The 17,646-nt window shown below is 36.8% G+C and overlaps 1 protein-coding gene across 1 annotated transcript in view; it reads left to right on the plus strand.

The window, feature by feature from the left end:
* Positions 1-17,646, plus strand: part of ACAD11 (acyl-CoA dehydrogenase family member 11) — a 99,311-nt gene that overhangs the window by 21,695 nt on the left and 59,970 nt on the right. Inside the window, 4 exon segments of the mRNA XM_025882183.2 lie at positions 9,109-9,250; positions 10,002-10,123; positions 12,197-12,303; positions 13,523-13,649. Of these exon segments, the coding sequence (XP_025737968.1) occupies positions 9,109-9,250; positions 10,002-10,123; positions 12,197-12,303; positions 13,523-13,649 (498 nt within the window).

Below are 17,646 nucleotides of genomic sequence, written 5' to 3' on the forward strand. Positions count from 1 at the left end.
GAGATTTTATTTCTGTATATATATTTAAGTTTTGCTTTCTTTACAGTATTGGGATTTAGTGTCTTCTAACTTACAGACCAAAATACACCCAGGACCAAGTGGATCACCCTGTTTTTTCCACCTGGGAGATTATAGTCTCTCTCCGACCCCCCCCCTTTTTTCTTTTTCTTTTCTTTTTCGGGTTTCTGACCGCTTCAGATTTGTTTAGTGTGTATTTCACTTGGGTCATGGTTGATATTTTTTTATTTTCTCTAGTTCATCCATTCTTCTCTTGGCAAAATGACTAGAAGGAGAAATTCACAACAAAAGAAAGAACCAGAGGTAATAGTATCTGCTACAGATCTAATCCATACAGATATAAGTAAAATGTCACAGCTGGAATTCAGGATAATGATCATAAAGTTACTAAATGGGCTTGAAGAAAGCATAAAAGACATTAGAGAATCTCTTAGTGCAGAAATAAAATTTAATCAGGCCAAAATTAAAAATGCTTTAACTGAGCTGCTGTCTAAATTGGATGCTGTAACACCTAGGGTAAATGAGGCAGAAGAGGAAGTAAGTGACATAGAAGACAAGTTGATGGAAAGGAAGGAAGCTGAGGAAAAGAGGAAGAACAACTAATGGACCATGAGGGAGGCCTCAAGAAATCAGTGATACTGTAACGCGAAACAATATTAGAATTATTGGAGTCCCTGATGAAGGAGAAAGAGAGGGACATAAGGTATATTTGAGCAAATCATTGTTGGGTACTTTCCTAATCTGGGGAAGGAAACAGGCATTCAAGTCCAAGAGGTACAGAGAACCCCTCTCAAAATCAATAAAAATAGATCAACACCCAACATATAATAGCAAAGCTTGCAAATTGCAGAGATAAAGAGAGAATCCTGAAAACAGATTGAGACAAGATGTTCTTAACCTACAGGGGTAGAAACATTAGGCTGGCAGCAGACCAATCCACAAAGACCTGGCAGGCCAGGAAGTGCTGGCATGATATATTCAGGGTAGTAAATGAGAAAAACATGCAGGCAAGAATACTTTCCAAAAAGGCTGTCATTCATAATGAAAGGAGATAAAGAGCTTCCAGGACAAACAGAAACTAAAAGAATTTGTGACCACTAAACCAGCCCTGCAAAAAAGTACTGAAGGGGACCTTGTAAGCAAAGAGAGAGCCCAGAAGTAACATAGACCAGAAAGAAACAGAAACAACCTACAGAAACAGGGACTTTGCAAGTAATACAATGGCACTAAATTCATCTTTCAGTAGTTCCTCTGAATCTAAATGGGCTAAATGCCCCAATCAAAAGACACAGGGTATCAGATTGGATAAAAAAGCAAGACCCATCCATATGCTCTCTAAAACAGACTCAGTTTAGACCCAAAGATACCTCCAGATTGAAAGTGGGGGGGGGGGGTGGAAAAGCATTTATCATGCTAATGGACATCAAAAGAAAGCTGGGGTTGCAATCATATCAGACAAACTAGATTTAAACCAAAGAATGTAATAAGAGATGAGGAAGGACACTATATAAAGGGTCTATCCAGCAAGAAGATCTAACAATTGTAAATATTTATGACCCTAAAATGGGAGGAGCCAATTAATAAAAACACATTGATAATAATACATTAATAGTAGGGAACTTCAACACCCCAGTCACAACAATGGACAGATCTTCTAAGCAAAAGATCAACAAGGAAACAAGGGCTTTGAATGACACACTGGACCAGATGGACTTCACAGATATATACAGAGCATTCCATGCTAAAGCAACAGAACACACATTCTTCTCATGTGCACATGGAACATTCTCCAGAATAGATCGCATACTTGGTCACAAATCAGGTCTCAATTGATACCCAGAGATTGAGATCATTCCCTGCATATTTTCAGATCACAATGCTTTGAAACTCGAACTCAATCACAAAAGGAAATCTGGAAGGAACAGAAAAAACACTTGGAGTTAAAGAGCATCCTACTAAAGAATGAATGGGTCAACCAGGAAATTACAGAAGAATTTTTAAAACTTCATGGAAACAAATGAAAATGAAAACACAACTGTTCTGAATGGCTCAATTGGTTAAGCATCTGCCTTCTGCTCAGGTCATGATCCCAAGGTCCTGGAATCGAGTCCCAAGTTGGGCTCCCTGCTCAGCCAGGAGTCTGCTTCTCTCTCTCCCTCTTCCTCTCCCCCTCTCTCTGTCTCTCACTCTCTCAAATAAGTAAAATCTTAAAAAAAAAAAAATGTTCAAAACCTTTGTGATGCAGCAAAGGCAGTCCTAAGAGGGAAGTACATAGCAATACAAGCCTTTCTCAAAAACTTAGAAAAGTCTCCAATACACAAGCTAAACTTACATCCTAAGGAGCTGGAGAAAGAACAGCAAATAAAGCCTAAACCAAGCAGGAGAAGAGAATTGATAAAGATTAGAGCAGAAATCAATAAAATAGAAACCAGAAGAAAAAGGACAGATCAACGAAACTAGGAGCTGGTTCTTTGAAAGAATAAGATTGATAAACCCCTGGCCATACTTCTCAAAAAGAAAAGAGAAACGACCCAAATAAATAAAATCATGAATGAAAGAGGAAAGATCACAGTCATCAACAAGGAAATACAATTTTAAGAACATATTATGAACAACTATTTGCTAACAAATTAGGCAATCTGAAAGAAATGGATGCATTCCTGGAAATTCATACACTACCAAAACTGAAACAGGAAGAAATAGAAAACCTGAACATACCCATAACCAGTAAGGAAATTGAAGCAGTAATCAAAAATCTCCCAACAAACAAGAGCCTGGGGCCAGATGGCTTCCCAGGGGAATTCTACCAAACAGTTAAAAAAGAAATAATACCTATTCTTCTGAAGCTGTTTCAAAACATAGAAATGGAAGGAAAACTTCCAAACTCTTTCTTTGAGGCTAGAATTACCTTGATCCCCAAACCAGACAAAGACCCCATCAAAAAGGAGAATTATAAACCACTATGCCTAATGAACATAGATGCCAGAATTCTCACCAAGATACTAGCCAATAGGATCCAACAGTACATTAAAAGGATTATTCACCATGACCAAGTGGGATTTAGTCCTGGGCTGCAAGGGTGGTTTAATATCCACAAATCAATCAATGTGATACACTACATTAATAAAAGAAAGGACAAGAACCATATGATCCTCTCACTAAATGCAGAGAAAGCATTTGACAAAGTACAGCATCTTTTCTTGATTAAAATTCTTCACAGTGCAGGGATTAAAGGAACATACCGCAATATCATAAAAGCCATCTATGAAAAGCCCACAGCAAAAATCATTCTCAATGGAGAAAAACAGCTTTTCCCCTAAGGTTAGGAACATGACAGGGATGTCCACTGTCACTACTGTTTTTCAACATAGTACTAGAAGTCCTAGCCTCAGCAATCAGACAACAAGAAGAAATAAATGGCATCCAAATCAGAAAAGAAAAAGTCAAAACTCTCACTCTTCACAGATGACATGATACTGTATATGGAAAACCCAAAAGACTCCACCCCAAAATTACTAGAACTCATACAGGAATTCAGTAAAGTGGCAGGATATAAAATCAGTGCACAGAAATCAGTTGCATTTCTGTACACTAACAATGAGACAGAAGAAAGAGAAATAAGGGAATCAATTCCATTTACAATTGCACCAAAAACCATAAGATGCCTAGGAATAAACCTAACCAAAGAGGGAAAGGATCTGTACTCAGAAAACTATAGAATACTCATGAAAGAAATTGAGGAAGACAAAGAAATGGGAAAACATTCCATGCTCATGGATTGGAAGGACAAAAATTGTTAAAATGTCTATGCTACCCAAAGCAATCTACACATTCAATGCAATCCCTATCAAAACACCATCCACTTTTTTCACAAAGCTGGAACTAATCCTAAAATTTGTATGGAACCAGAAAAGACCCCAAATAGCCAATGAATATTTAAAAGAAAACCAAAGCTGGTGGCATTACAATCCTGGACTTCAAACTCAACTACAAAGCTGTAATCATGAAGATGGTGTGGTCCTGGCACAAAATCAGACACATAAATCAATGGAATAGAAGAGAGAACCCAGAAATGGACCCTCAAGTCTGTGGTCAACTAATCTTCGGCAAGGCAGGAAAGAATATGCGATGGAAAAAAGACATTCTCTTCAACAAATGGTGCTGGGAAAATTGACAGCCATGTGCAGAAGAATGAAACTGGACCATTTTCTTACACCATATACAAAAATAGACTCAAAATGGATGAAGCACCTAAATGTGAGACAGGAATCCATTAAAATCCTAGAGGAGAACACAGGCAGCAACCTCTGTGACCTCGGCCACAGCAACTTTTTGCTAGACACATCTCCTAAGGCAAGGGAAACAAAAGCAAAAATGAACTATTAAGACTTCATTAAGATAAAAAGCTTCTGCACAGCAAAGGAGACTGTCAACGAAACTAAAAGGCAACTGACAGAATGGGAGAAGATATTTAGAAATGACATCTCAGATAAGGGGCTAGTATCCAAGATCTATAAGGAACTTAGCAAACTCAGTACGCAAAAAACAAATAATCCAGTCATGAATTGGGCTAAAGAGATGAATAGACATTTCTCCAAAGAAGATATACAAATGGCCAACAGACACATGAAAAGTGCTGTACATCCCTTGGCAACAGGGAAATACAAATCAAAACCACAATGAGATACCATCTCAGAACTGTCAGAATGGCTAAAATTAACAAGTCAGGAAACAACAAATGTTGGGGAGGATGTGGAGAAAGGGGAAACCTCTTACACTGTTGGCGGGAATGCAAGCTGGTGCATCCACTCTGGAAAACAGTATGGAGGTTCCTCAAAAAGTTGAAAATAGAGCTACCCTAGGACCCAGCAATTGCACTACTAGGTATTTACCCCAAAAATAAAAATGCAGTGATCCGAAGAGGCACCTGCACCCCAATGTTCATAGCAATGTCTACAATAGCCAAACTGTGGAAAGAGCCAAGATGTCCATCGACAGATGAGTGGATAAAGAAGATGTGGTGTGTGTGTGTGTGTGTGTGTGTGTGTACACAATGGAATATTAGCCATCAGGAAGGATGAATACTTACCATTTACATCGATGTGGTGGGAACTGGAGGCCATTATGCTGAGCGAAGTGAGTCAGTCGGAGAAAGACAGTTACCATGGTTTCACTCATATGTGGAATATAGGAAACAGCACAGAGGATCATAGGGGAAGGGAGGGAAAACTAAATGGGAAGTCATCAGAGAGAGAGAAAAGCCATGAGAGATTCTTAACTATAGGAAACAAATTGAGGGTTTCTGGAGTGGAGGTGGGTGGGGGCATGGGGCAATTGGGTAATAGGCATTAAGGAGGGCACGGGATGTGATGAGCACTGGTTGTTACATACAACTGAGAAGTTATTGAACACTACATCTGAAACTAATGATGTACTATATGTTGCTAATTGAATTTAAATAATATAAAGTAAATAAAATAAGATTAAATATTCTTTAGTAAATGCTTGTTGGTAATAAAACCAGATTTGAACTCCAGCCTATAGACTTGCAATGTTATGTAATTTTTTCTGCATTGTACTGCTTTTCCTCTCTACTGGACTGGTCAGCCTCAGGGGTGTCTTTGTCCTTGACCATACCCGCTTTACCTTCTGTTTTTCTTATTTCTTATACCTCCCCTGAGGTGCTACAAATTTGATTGCTCTTACTTTAGAATCCATGGACCCTAATGACTTCATTTGACTTCTTATCCTGCCTGGCCCCATGGGGGCATGATCAATTATTTCAAAAACTACTTTCTTTCTTGTCAATTGAATTAATAATTATTTGACTGTCGATATATACCAGTAATATAAGAGTTATAAAGTTTCCTGACCTTAACATTACTTATTATTCCAGAATCTTCTCATCTCTTGACTTTATAGAGTCTCTAACCCTAATCTTGGGTCATTATATTTTTGCTTCAGAATGAAGTCATGAATCAGGTTAAAGGGGTGTGGGACACATGTATGTTGCATAATTTCATGTAGGCTGTAACCACATCTTTTTGTAAAATCTATTATTTAATTTTTTTTTTTCAAATCTTTTCCATTCCTCTCAAACTACCAAGTTGCTTTTCTCATTTAGATTCCCACTCTCAGCGTATGGTCTTGCCTTCTACTTGACTCACTTTTGTCCTTAGTTGCTTTCTGGCCTAAGCTGCTTTCTGGGGATCAGAGGCCCCTTGAAGTCCTCTTGATGTTGTTGAAGACATTTCAGCAATATCTCTGTCATGCAGATTGATGGGTAAGATTTTTCTTAAGCTTCATTGCCACGAAAAGTTGTCACTCTTAAGCAGCTGATTTGTTTTGAGTCATATACACTATAAATATTTTTGACTAATCATGATTCTCATTTTGTCTCTTGAAAACTCAGAGCAGTTTTTGCTGTCCACACTAACAACTATATATGACCTATGACATTTAATTTCATGTAATAATCTTACCCCTAGTTTCATCTTTTTATATAAAATTCTATTAATATCTTCTTCCCTGCCTTCTTCATCTACTTTTTGTCATGTTGGATTGCATGTGTTTCTTTTGTTTTGAAAAGGTAATATACATGCATTTTAATAACATTCAGTAGTATAGAAAGCACACATGGAAAAATAAAATTCAATGTAAAAGATAATCAGCAAAATGAAAAGCTGTTTGTTGTGCTGAGGTTTCAGAAAAACTGTCAGAAGTCATTTTAGTAATAAGTTCTTTACCAGGAAGAAGAACTAGTAAAGGTTCATTTTAACTACTAGGAGTTAGGCTGAGCATGTTATAGCTCTGTACACAAACAAGCATGGATGGTATTCTGATAAACTATTGCTACTTAATTTACACTAATTGATGAACCATCAGCTTTTCTCACTGGCCATTGTTTTATAGCTTTGTGCAACTACCTAACTACCTATCTTGAAACTTAACTCCAGAGAAGATTCCCAGTTTTCATTGAAAAAAAGGTAAACGTTTATAGCTTAAGCAAGTGTCTCATCTTTTCTTTGGATGTTAAGAACATAGAAACAAATAGAGTAATATAGAGAAAAATATGTCCAATCCTTTTTTGTTGTTTTCTTAACAACTCTAGTTCATATAGTAATTTATAGTACAATATAACCACAACAATTAAAGGTCTTAAGTCAAATCATTGAAGAGGGGGTAATCAGTTTTTCCCTTAGTTATAATAGCAATTTTTTTTTAGTTTCAGAGGTAGAGAGTTTAGTGATATAATAGCAAATTTTTGAATGCCCACTATATGCCAGGCTCTGTATTTATTCATGGAATATTGGCCATCTATTATGTGCCAGGGACTTTGCTAGGAACTGGTAAACAAAACAGATAACACTACCTGCCCTCATTTAATTTTCACACTAACTCTATATAAGAAGTATTTTATGGCTGAGAAAATTTGCAGCTCAGAGAGGTTAACTAGATTTGTCGAGAGTTGCACAGCCAATAAATGGTGGAGCTAGGGTTTGAATATAGGTCTGTCTTATTCCAAAGTCTGTTCTTCCACAAAGTTACAATACTATGTACAAGTGCGCCAGAGGGGTGAGGGAGTACAAGTTACATAAAGGCATGGAACCCAGTAATTTGCATTGCCTAGATGAGCCTGCTGTTTTATCTGGCTTGGCTAATCTTGTGTAGATGATTGCTGCAGCCTCCTCACTGGCCCCCCTACAGTCTATTCAAAACATAGCAGCAAAAGTGACCCTCCTAAAATACAGACTCTTATCAGGTCACTCCTCTGTACAGAAACCTCCAGTGGAGGTTCCCCTCCCTATACCTGATTCCTCCTTCCTCCATACCTTGAAATAACCACAGCTATTGCTATTAGTTTGTTGTATATCCTTTCAACTTTTGAGTATTGGCTTACGACCTTTTTTATTTAAACAAAAATAGTTTCAACTATATGTATTCTGGCAAATTGCTTTTCCCTTTGTATTTACAGTTGAATATCGTATCCTGTGTTCTTAACATGAGCTATAGATTCCCTTGATGTGTATTGTGATAAAGTAGAGTGAGGGAAGTTTTCTGTTTTTATGAGATCCAAATTACATGACTGTTCTATGCTGCTATAGAATTGTGAATTTTATAGTCATAAAACAAATAGCATGTTTTATAACAATTATATTTTTGTAGCTACAGCATGAAATAACTCATTTTAAAAATTACCATTGCCTCTGGGCACCTGGGTGGCTCAGTCGATGGAGCACACAACTCTTGATCTTGGGGTCATGAGTTCAAGCCCCATGTTGGGTGTAGAGATTACTTAGAAATCTTTAAAAAAAAAAGAAAAGAAAGGGCACCTGGGTGGCTCAGATGGTTAAGAGTCTGCCTTCAGCTCAGGTCATGATCCATCCCAGGGTCCTGAGATCGAGCCCTGCATTGGGCTCCCTGCTTGGCAGGGAGCCTGCTCCTCCCTCTCCTTCTACTGCTCACTTGTGCACTCTCTCTCTCTCTCTCTGTCAAATAAATAAAAATAAAATCTTTAAAAAAAAAGAAAAAATGCCAAAAAAAATTAGTTGCCAGAACAGTGTAATATTTGTTATGCAGTAGGATTTATTACCAGAACAAACTTTTTTTTTTCTTAAAGATTTTATTTTTTTATCTGTCAGAGAGAGAGAGCACAAGCAGGGGGAGCAGCAGACAGAGGGAGAGGAAGACAGAGGGAGCCACCTAGGCGTCTTGAGAGCAAACTCTAACTGTATATGACATGACATGACATAGATACTTAAATTATAAGTAATTATGAGAATTTCTTCTTTACCATAGTTAACCATCAGTTGAACAATTTCAACTGCTTTTGTTTCCCCTCATTAGTAGAGATATTAAGGGTATGTAAACTAAAATGCAAGAGAACTGATGGCCAATAATGGAGCCAGCGGACTTGGCTTTACATATTCAAGGCTAATTAGTTATTTGGTAAATGAGATGTGCCATTGTAGGTAAAGACTACAAACGATGTAAACTAAGATTTACTTTTGATAGAAAATAGGATTTCATTTATTTCCCTGTTTTAGTTTTGTACTAAATATGTTAAAACCTTTTTATTTTTAATTGCAGTCTCGAGTTATAGCTATACTGGATTGGGAGCTTTCAACCATTGGTCATCCTTTGTCAGACTTAGCTCATCTCTCCATATTCTACTTTTGGCCACGGACAGTCCCAGGGATATTTCAAAATTTTTACTGTCAAGAAAACATAGGTATGAAACCATAATGTTGCCTAAATTGCTATTAATATCAAATTATATTTATTCTTCATAATTAAAAGGTAAGATTATATTGCAATTTTAGATAAGTAGCTTTTATTTGTTTCTTGAAATGTTTCTTTCTTTTTAACGATTTTACTTATTTATCTGAGAGAGAGAGAGCATGCACGAGCAGGGGGGAGAGGCAGAGGGAGTGGGAGAAGCAGGCTCCCCGCTGAGCAGGGAGCCCGACTCGGGACCCTGGGATCATGACCTGAGCCGAAGGCAGATATTTAACTGACTGAGCCACCCAGGCACCCCTTTTGAAATCTTTCTACATGATTTTATTCTTGATTTTTCTGAACAATAGCATTTCACTTTTAGCAATTTATGATAAAATGTAGCCCTTTATATACATCATTCTTTTGGAAATCAACATTCAGAACATGTTTGTTATGTGAATTAATGGTTATTCAGTATTATATAAATATGTGAGGGTGCCTGGGTGGCTCAGTTGGTTAAGCAACTGCCTTCGGCTCAGGTCATGATCCTGGAGTCCTGGGATCGAGTCCCATATCGGACTCCCCGCTCGGCGGGGAGTTTGCTTCTCCCTCTGACCCTCCCCCGTCTCATGCTCTCTCTGTCTCATTCTTTCTCTCTCAGATAAATAAATAAAATCTTTAAAAAAAAATACGTGATATTATTACATTTGAAATATTCACCATGATATCTTTATTAAATTTTATAGTGTGTGCCATTTTTATAGGGATACCATCAATAGAAGAACTGATTTCAATATATTGCCGCTGCAGGGGAATTAATTCTATTCTCCCTAACTGGAATTTCTTTCTTGCCCTTGCATATTTTAAAATGGCTGGAATATCACAGGTAATTCATTTTTCTTAACCTATTTTTTACCATTATTTATTAGTGTACTGTTCATGATATTTTCTGATCTTCAGGAGTTTTATGTTCTTTGTCCTTAGATCATTTTGCTTTTGATAATGACAAATACCAGGCATGGGTGAATATGAATCCAGAATTTACAGAATAGGAATTTGGCAAAGGAGAAAATTGAGTAGCGAAATGTGTAATCATTTTTTGATATGATAAACTTAAGAGATGGGGAGGGAAGAGAGAAAGAAATAATGATAAAAAGAGCAAAGCATGTGAAGATTGGTTATTTCCTGAATATCCAATTTAAGAAAGAGATAAAATCTTTTAATGATGTCTATTTCAAACTATAAAACCATTTATTAACCAGGGCTGGTGATGAGGAAAGAAATACTTTTGCATGTCCCAAAGCCTAGCACAGTACCTAGACTATAGTAGCCTCTTAATATATATTTTTGAGAGAATAGATGAGTAAGATTTTCCATTTTCTAACAATGTCATATTTATGTAATTAATTTTAAGAGGAAATTGAGCATAAATTCAGTTTTTTTAAATTACAGCTTAATCTAAAATGTATTTTTTTAGGAGGGAGGGGCAAAGGGAGAGGGAGAGAAAGAACTTAAGCAGGCTCCATGCCCAGCACAGAGCCTGACATAGGGCTGGATCTCACAACTCTAAGATCATGACCTGAGACGAAATCAAGACTCCGATGCTTAACTGACTGAGCCACCCAGGCACCCCTAAGATGTATTCTTCTTTATACTGATTTCGTTTCCATGTGCTTTGAACCTCAAGAGTTTAAGAAGTTGAGATGCTTCATCAGTGACAAAGTACTAGGGCTTGGAGGAATAAGTACATAAGAGATTTTAGAAACAACAAAAAATGGGAAAAGGATTAAGGTTTTTTTTTCCTTGTCTTCAGAGTCCATGCTATCCATGACCAATTAAAATGTCTTCTAGGATATAGTTGTATTACATCGCATCCTGTATTTTAGAATCATGTTAATCATGTGGGTTGGATGGGTTTCTCAAAAGAGGATTTATGGTATGTTTTTTATATTTGTCAGTTTCCACAAATCAGATACCAAATGGGCTTTGAACTTAAAATGGATTTTCATTTCAAACAGAAGTTTGACTTGGGTTATGTTGTAATTAATATGTATGTCTTAGGCTATATTGGTAACAGGGATGATCATAAACATTGCATTCTAACTACAAATATGAAATTGGAAATGATGGAAGGACTGTTAAGAGAGTTTTATTGCATAAAGAATTACATGAAGGAATAAAACTAATGAAATTCAGTTGCTTGTCTTAGGGTGGGACGAGCAGGGGAGAGGAGAGTGTGTTAGGTTGAAAGCACAGAACACGGAGAAGAAAAACTAGTTAGCATTCAACTAACCCTGTTCGAGGAGACAGTTAATTAAACTAGGACTCCAAAAAAATGAGAGAAAATATTCTTAGAGATCATGTCATTGCCTTCTCTTTAGTTTTATAGTTTTTAATTTTATCTTGGTTTATTTAGATTTTCCCCCACTATAACAGGAGAATAGTGATTTCTTTTAAGATTTTATTTATTTATTTATTTGAGAGAGAGAGCAAGAGAGCATAAGCAAGGGGAGCGGCAGAGGGAGGGGGAGAAGCAAGCCCCCCACTGAACAGGGAGCCCGAAGCAGGGCTCAATCCCAGGACCCTGGGATCATGACCTGAGCCGAAGGCAGATGCTTAACCGACTGCGCCACCCAGGCGCCCCAAGAACAGTGATCTTTAAAGATGATATAAGGTGATGCCAACTTGATGCCAAGTTCATTATCAAGTTTGATTTGATTTGATTTCCAGTTACAATTCTGTTAGGATGAGAGTGTGTTAAGCAAATGATGCATGCATACCTCTTTAATTTAGGGGGGTATAATTATCTCTATGTGTAAATAAATAGAATTGATGGTCTGATTTACATCTTGATACCTTGTGAGTTTAGTGACTCACATAACTGGGAAACTGGAGATACTGGATAGCTGAAGAACAGTTTTCAATGAATCTTAATTGCTCTATATTAATTTACTTATAGGGAATATATAGTAGATATCTTCTGGGAAATAATGCATCTGAGAATAGCTTTCTGTTTGCCAAGGTTGTGCAACCTCTGGCAGAAACTGGATTACAGCTTTCAAAAAGGTAAGCAAAATCAATTCCTTGGCTAAGTCAAATTAGAGCCTTTATTAGATATATGAAGGTTGTAAACTTCAGGGGGATAGGGACTGTTTTTATTGCTTACACCAGGGTTACTGCTGCCAATAACAGCAGTTTTTTGGTAAATATCTTATATGCCTGAAAATAAAGAAAATAACCCAGATTCATGATTAAAAGGTGTTTTTTTTTTGCCAACTTGAGCATATAAACTTTTACAGATATAGATAAAACTCTCAAATGTTTCTTTTTGTTTGTTTCTAATATTTTTTTTAAATTTTATTTATTTATTTGACAGAGAGGGAACACAAGCAGGGGGAGTGGGAGAGGGAGAAGCAGGCTTCCTGCTGAGCAGGGAGCCCAATGCGGGGCTTGATCCCAAGACCCTGGGATCATAACCTGAGCCGAAGGCAGACGTTTAATGACTGAGCTACCCAGGTGCCCCAGTTTCTTTCTAATATTTAAATTCCTTACATATACCTATTCAAAATTACATCTTATAAAAGATGATTTATTAACTTTAGAAGTATTGCTCTCTTCCATCATATTTCATGAAATTTTACTCAATCATTTCATAAGTGTCTTTGAAATACATGTCTCATCAGTGGAGCACTTTTTGAGGCATCTAGTTCACTTGCCGACCACATCTAAGAGATGTGATAAATAGCACTTACTGAATGCATAGATGATGCTGTCCCTGGAAATTCTGTCCAGGCCACAAGTACCCAGGACATAACATTAGGACAGTTATGTTTTACAATTCATCTTATAGATGGATGTTTGTGTTCTCTCAACATAACAACTGATAGTGTTGCTCTTCATAAAGATCTTTATAATGATGTCCAGTAGTTGTATTTGTGAGGAACATCCTAAGAATAATTACTACATTTCTGTTCGATTTCTTCACTTTCTTTTTGAGAGATTGTGATAAGTGACTTTATAATAAAAATTCAAAACTACCACTGATTGAGATCATGCCAGGCTTATGTTTTACCCACATAGTGCTTTCAGCATTAAAGTTTCATGTTCAAACTAAAGTGATTCTACATTCACCCCATAATATGAAAAACTTAAGAAATTCCAAAATATGGTAACTCCTGAGGGATATTTTGAAGGAGTTGGAGAAGACTTCACATTATATTCAGAAATATATAATAATGATTTGGGACACCTTTGTAACTTCTTTTTTTTTTCTTTTTTTATAAAGAACTTTCAGTACTACAACATCACAGATTGATATTTCCCAACAGTTGTTTGTACTGAGTAAGACCGGCCAGGAAGTTCTTGCTAGGGTGAAGCGTTTCATGAAACAACACATCCTTCCAGCTGAAAAGGTAAATACTGTATAAAGGAACAGAATGTATTTGTGCTCAAAGACTGTAGATGGATTATGTCTGTTATCTCTGCTTCTAGTAATATCATGGTATCCTGTCTTTGTAGTCAGTCCTTACCTCATTCCCCTCCTCACCTTAGCACTGAGCTGCTGCAGAAGTTGATAAGCTTCTAAAATATGCCAAGGGAGTGCCACAGGTGAATCTTTGGAATTAAAATACAGTCAAAGGGGATTAACTGTTGTAAAGTTGAGATCCTAAATAAATTAGAGTATATATATCCTAAATATATTGAGATCCTAAATATATTACTTTAGGGCCTTTTAAAAAAAATTTTTATTTATTTATTAGAGAGAGAGAGCATACTCTATTATGGGGAGGAGCAAAGGGGGAGGAATAAGCAGACTGCACCAGGTGGGGAGCTCCACTCGGGGCCCAGCACCACAGCCCTGAGATCATGACCTGAGCCAGAATCAAGAGTCAGATGCCCAATTGACTGAGCCACCCAAGCACCCCAGGGCCTTTTCATAAGGCAGTGACTTTCAGCTTTCTTTTTTTTTTTATGGCCCCTTTTGAGAATTAAGAAAACTGTAGACTAAACAAAATGGACATAACCAGAAAATGTTGCATATCATTTCAATCTATTCACAGATACTACTACCTCTCTCCCCACAGGCTACTACTTTAAGGTGTTAAGTTTCAGTAAGTTCACTGAGGGTAGAGAAGTAACATGGTACATTCATTCATTCAGTTAACATGTAATTATTAGGTACCTAATAATGGGCTAGGCATCTGGAGAGCCATCAAAAGTAAAAGAAAGAACAAGACAGAGCTAATGATTCCACAGAGCCTACACTTCACAAAAGAAAGACATTCAGTAAGAGATGATAATGCTGTGAAGAAAAGATAAAAGCTATTATGAAAATACATAAGGCAGGTGGGGCCAGGCATATGTGTGATTTGCACACTGGTGTAAAAATCTTAAGAGTTTAATTTTAGTCCATTCCTGGCACAAGGTAGGTGGTCATGAACAAATAACTCTAACTCTCAGTGCCTCAATTGTTCATTTGTGATGTGCATAAGTATGAGTAGATATACAATAAATTCTCATTTTAATTTTCTAAGATTCTGAGAGCTCTAGAGCTAGACTGACAAAATCAAATAGGAAACTGAAAAAGACCAAAATTCTTTAAACAAAAGTGTTCAGAGTTGATATGTGTTTATAGGGCAGTTACTGTTGTTGCTTGAACTACATAAATAATTATATTTTTAATAAAGAACTGGCATGAGATGAATTTTGCTGACAGTGGCGTATAGTTTTTTTTTTTAAGAAAATACTACTTAAATAGTCTCTGCTTAACAGAGAAAATATACAGAAACAGGGACTTTACAAGTAATACAATGGCACTAAATTCATATCTTTTAATAGTTCCTCTGAATCTAAATGGGCTAAATGCCCCAATCAAAAGACACAGGATATCAGATTGGATAAAAAAGCAAGACCCATCCATATGCTCTCTACAACAGACTCAGTTTAGACCCAAAGACACCTCCAGATTGAAAGTGGGGGGGGGGGTAGAAAACCATTTATCATGCTAATGGACATCAAAAGAAAGCTGGGGTAGCAATCATATCAGACAAATTAGATTTAAACCAAAGAATGTAATAAGAGATGAGGAAGGACACTATATCATACTTAAAGGGTCTAGCCAGCAAGAAGATCTAACAATTGTAAATATTTATGCCCCTAAAATGGGAACAGCCAAATACATAAGCCAATTAATAACAAAATTAAAGAAACGCATTGATAATAATACATTCATAGTAGGGGACTTCAACACCCCAGTCACAACAATGGACAGATCTAAGCAAAAAATCAACAAGGAAACAAGGGCTTTGTATGACACACTGGACCAGATGGACTTCACAGATATATACAGAGCATTCCATGCTAAAGCAACAGAACACACATTCTTCTCATGTGCACATGGAACATTCTCCAGAATAGATCACATACTTAGTCACAAATCAGGTCTCAACCGATACCCAAAGGTTGGGATCATTCCCTGCATATTTTCAGACTACAATGCTTTGAAACTCGAACTCAATCACAAAAGGAAATCTGGAAGGAACTCAAACACTTGGAGTTAAAGAGCATCCTACTAAGGAATAAATGGGTCGACCAGGAAATTACAGAAGAATTTTTAAAACTTCATGGAAACAAATGAAAATGAAAACACAACTGTTCAAAACCTTTGTGATGCAGCAAAGGCAGTCCTAATAGGGACGTACATAGCAATACAGGCCTTTCTCAAGAAACAAGAAAGGTCTCAAATTCACAACCTAACCTTACATGTAATGGAACTGGAGAAAGAACAGCAAATAAAGCCTAATCCAAGCAGGAGAAGAGAATTAATAAAGATTAGAGGAGAAATCAATGAAATAGAAACCAGAAAAAACCGTAGGACAGATCAACAAAACTAGGAACTGGTTCTTTGAAAGAATTAATAAGATAGTCTTGCTCTTTCATTTATAAATGTGAATGGGAAATCAAGGGAAACATGAAGCACAAAAAAGAAGTATCACAAGTTGGGTTTTGATACATCTGCTGAACTTAATATTATGCAGCTATTAAAATATTTACAAAGAATTTTTAATGTCGGGATGCCTGGGTGGCTCAGATGGTTGAGTGTCTGCCTTTGGCTCAGGTCTTCTGCCTCTCCCCCTGCTCATGCTCTCCCTCTGTATCTCTCTGTCTCAAATGAATTAAAAAAAAAAAATTCAATGTAAAAGAAAATGCTTTATTATAAGTAAAAAAAAAAAAAAGCAATCTATAGCTTTAACAGAAGATTGTCAGGTGCCTGGGTGGCTCAGATGGTTAAGCGTCTGCCTTTGGCTCAGGTCATGATCCCAGAGTCCTGGGATCGAGTCCCGCATTGGGCTCCCTGCTGCTTGGGAGCCTGCTTCTCCTTCTGCCTCTCTCTCTCTCTCTCTCTCTGTCTCTCATGAATAAATAAAATCTTAAAAAAAAAAAGAAGATTGTCAATATCTTGTGTGGCAAGGAAAGCCACAGTCATTTTGTCTTTGCAGATCATTCAAATCTAGAATATATCCATGCCTAGTAACATGAGCTTTTTCTTCCATTAAAAACCTTAAAATGGGGGACCCAGCTGGCACAGCCAGTGGAGCATGCAACTCTTGATCTTGGGATTGTGGGTTTGAGTCCCATGTTGGGTATAGAGATTACTTAAAAAAAAATCTTAAACCAACATCTGTAAAAATGTTTTATCCTGTAGAATGATTCTGAACAGTACTAATCCCTGTCCGTGAACATATACATTTGAAATGATAACTGGAGAAAAGTAATTAGCTTTTTTAAAATCAGAGGGGGAAAGCCTATAAAATTCTATCCAATATTATTATAACTAAGTTTATAAAAATTAAAAGTCGTGTCTAGAAAACAAGATTATGTCATATAATACACCAATATTTTAACAGTGTATACATCTTTAGTCAGACTCTTTTGACTTTTAATACTTTTACATATTTTTCCAAATTTTCATAATGGGAAAAAGTAAGCTTCATTTAAACTACTCAAATGACCTTTGAAATTCCTTAGAATTCATTAAGTGAGAACATAAGAACCCATTTTCTATAAGAATGTTAAAAGGTAATTTTTCCTATTTAAAATGGATAGGAGGGGGCTTGAGTGGCTCAGTCAATTAAGCATCCGGCTCTTGATTTCAGCTCAGGTCATGAAATCAGGGTATGAGATCGAGACCCACATTGGGCTCACACTGGGTGAGGAGCCTGCTTTAGATTCTCTCTCTCCCTCTGCCTCCCCCCTTCCACGTGTGCATGATTTCTCTCTTAATAAAAGTAAAATGGATAAGGAGCCTTAAAAAATAGCATGTAAAACAAGAACTAGCAACATAGTGTTGAGAATACACTTACAATGTAATGAGAACATTAGTCGTATTTTCCTATTCAGTATAATAAT

Source organism: Callorhinus ursinus, unplaced genomic scaffold, assembly GCF_003265705.2.
Source record: "Callorhinus ursinus isolate GAN/ISIS: 27379988/994484 unplaced genomic scaffold, GSC_fseal_2.0 scaffold1, whole genome shotgun sequence".
Lineage (NCBI taxonomy): Eukaryota > Metazoa > Chordata > Mammalia > Carnivora > Otariidae > Callorhinus > Callorhinus ursinus.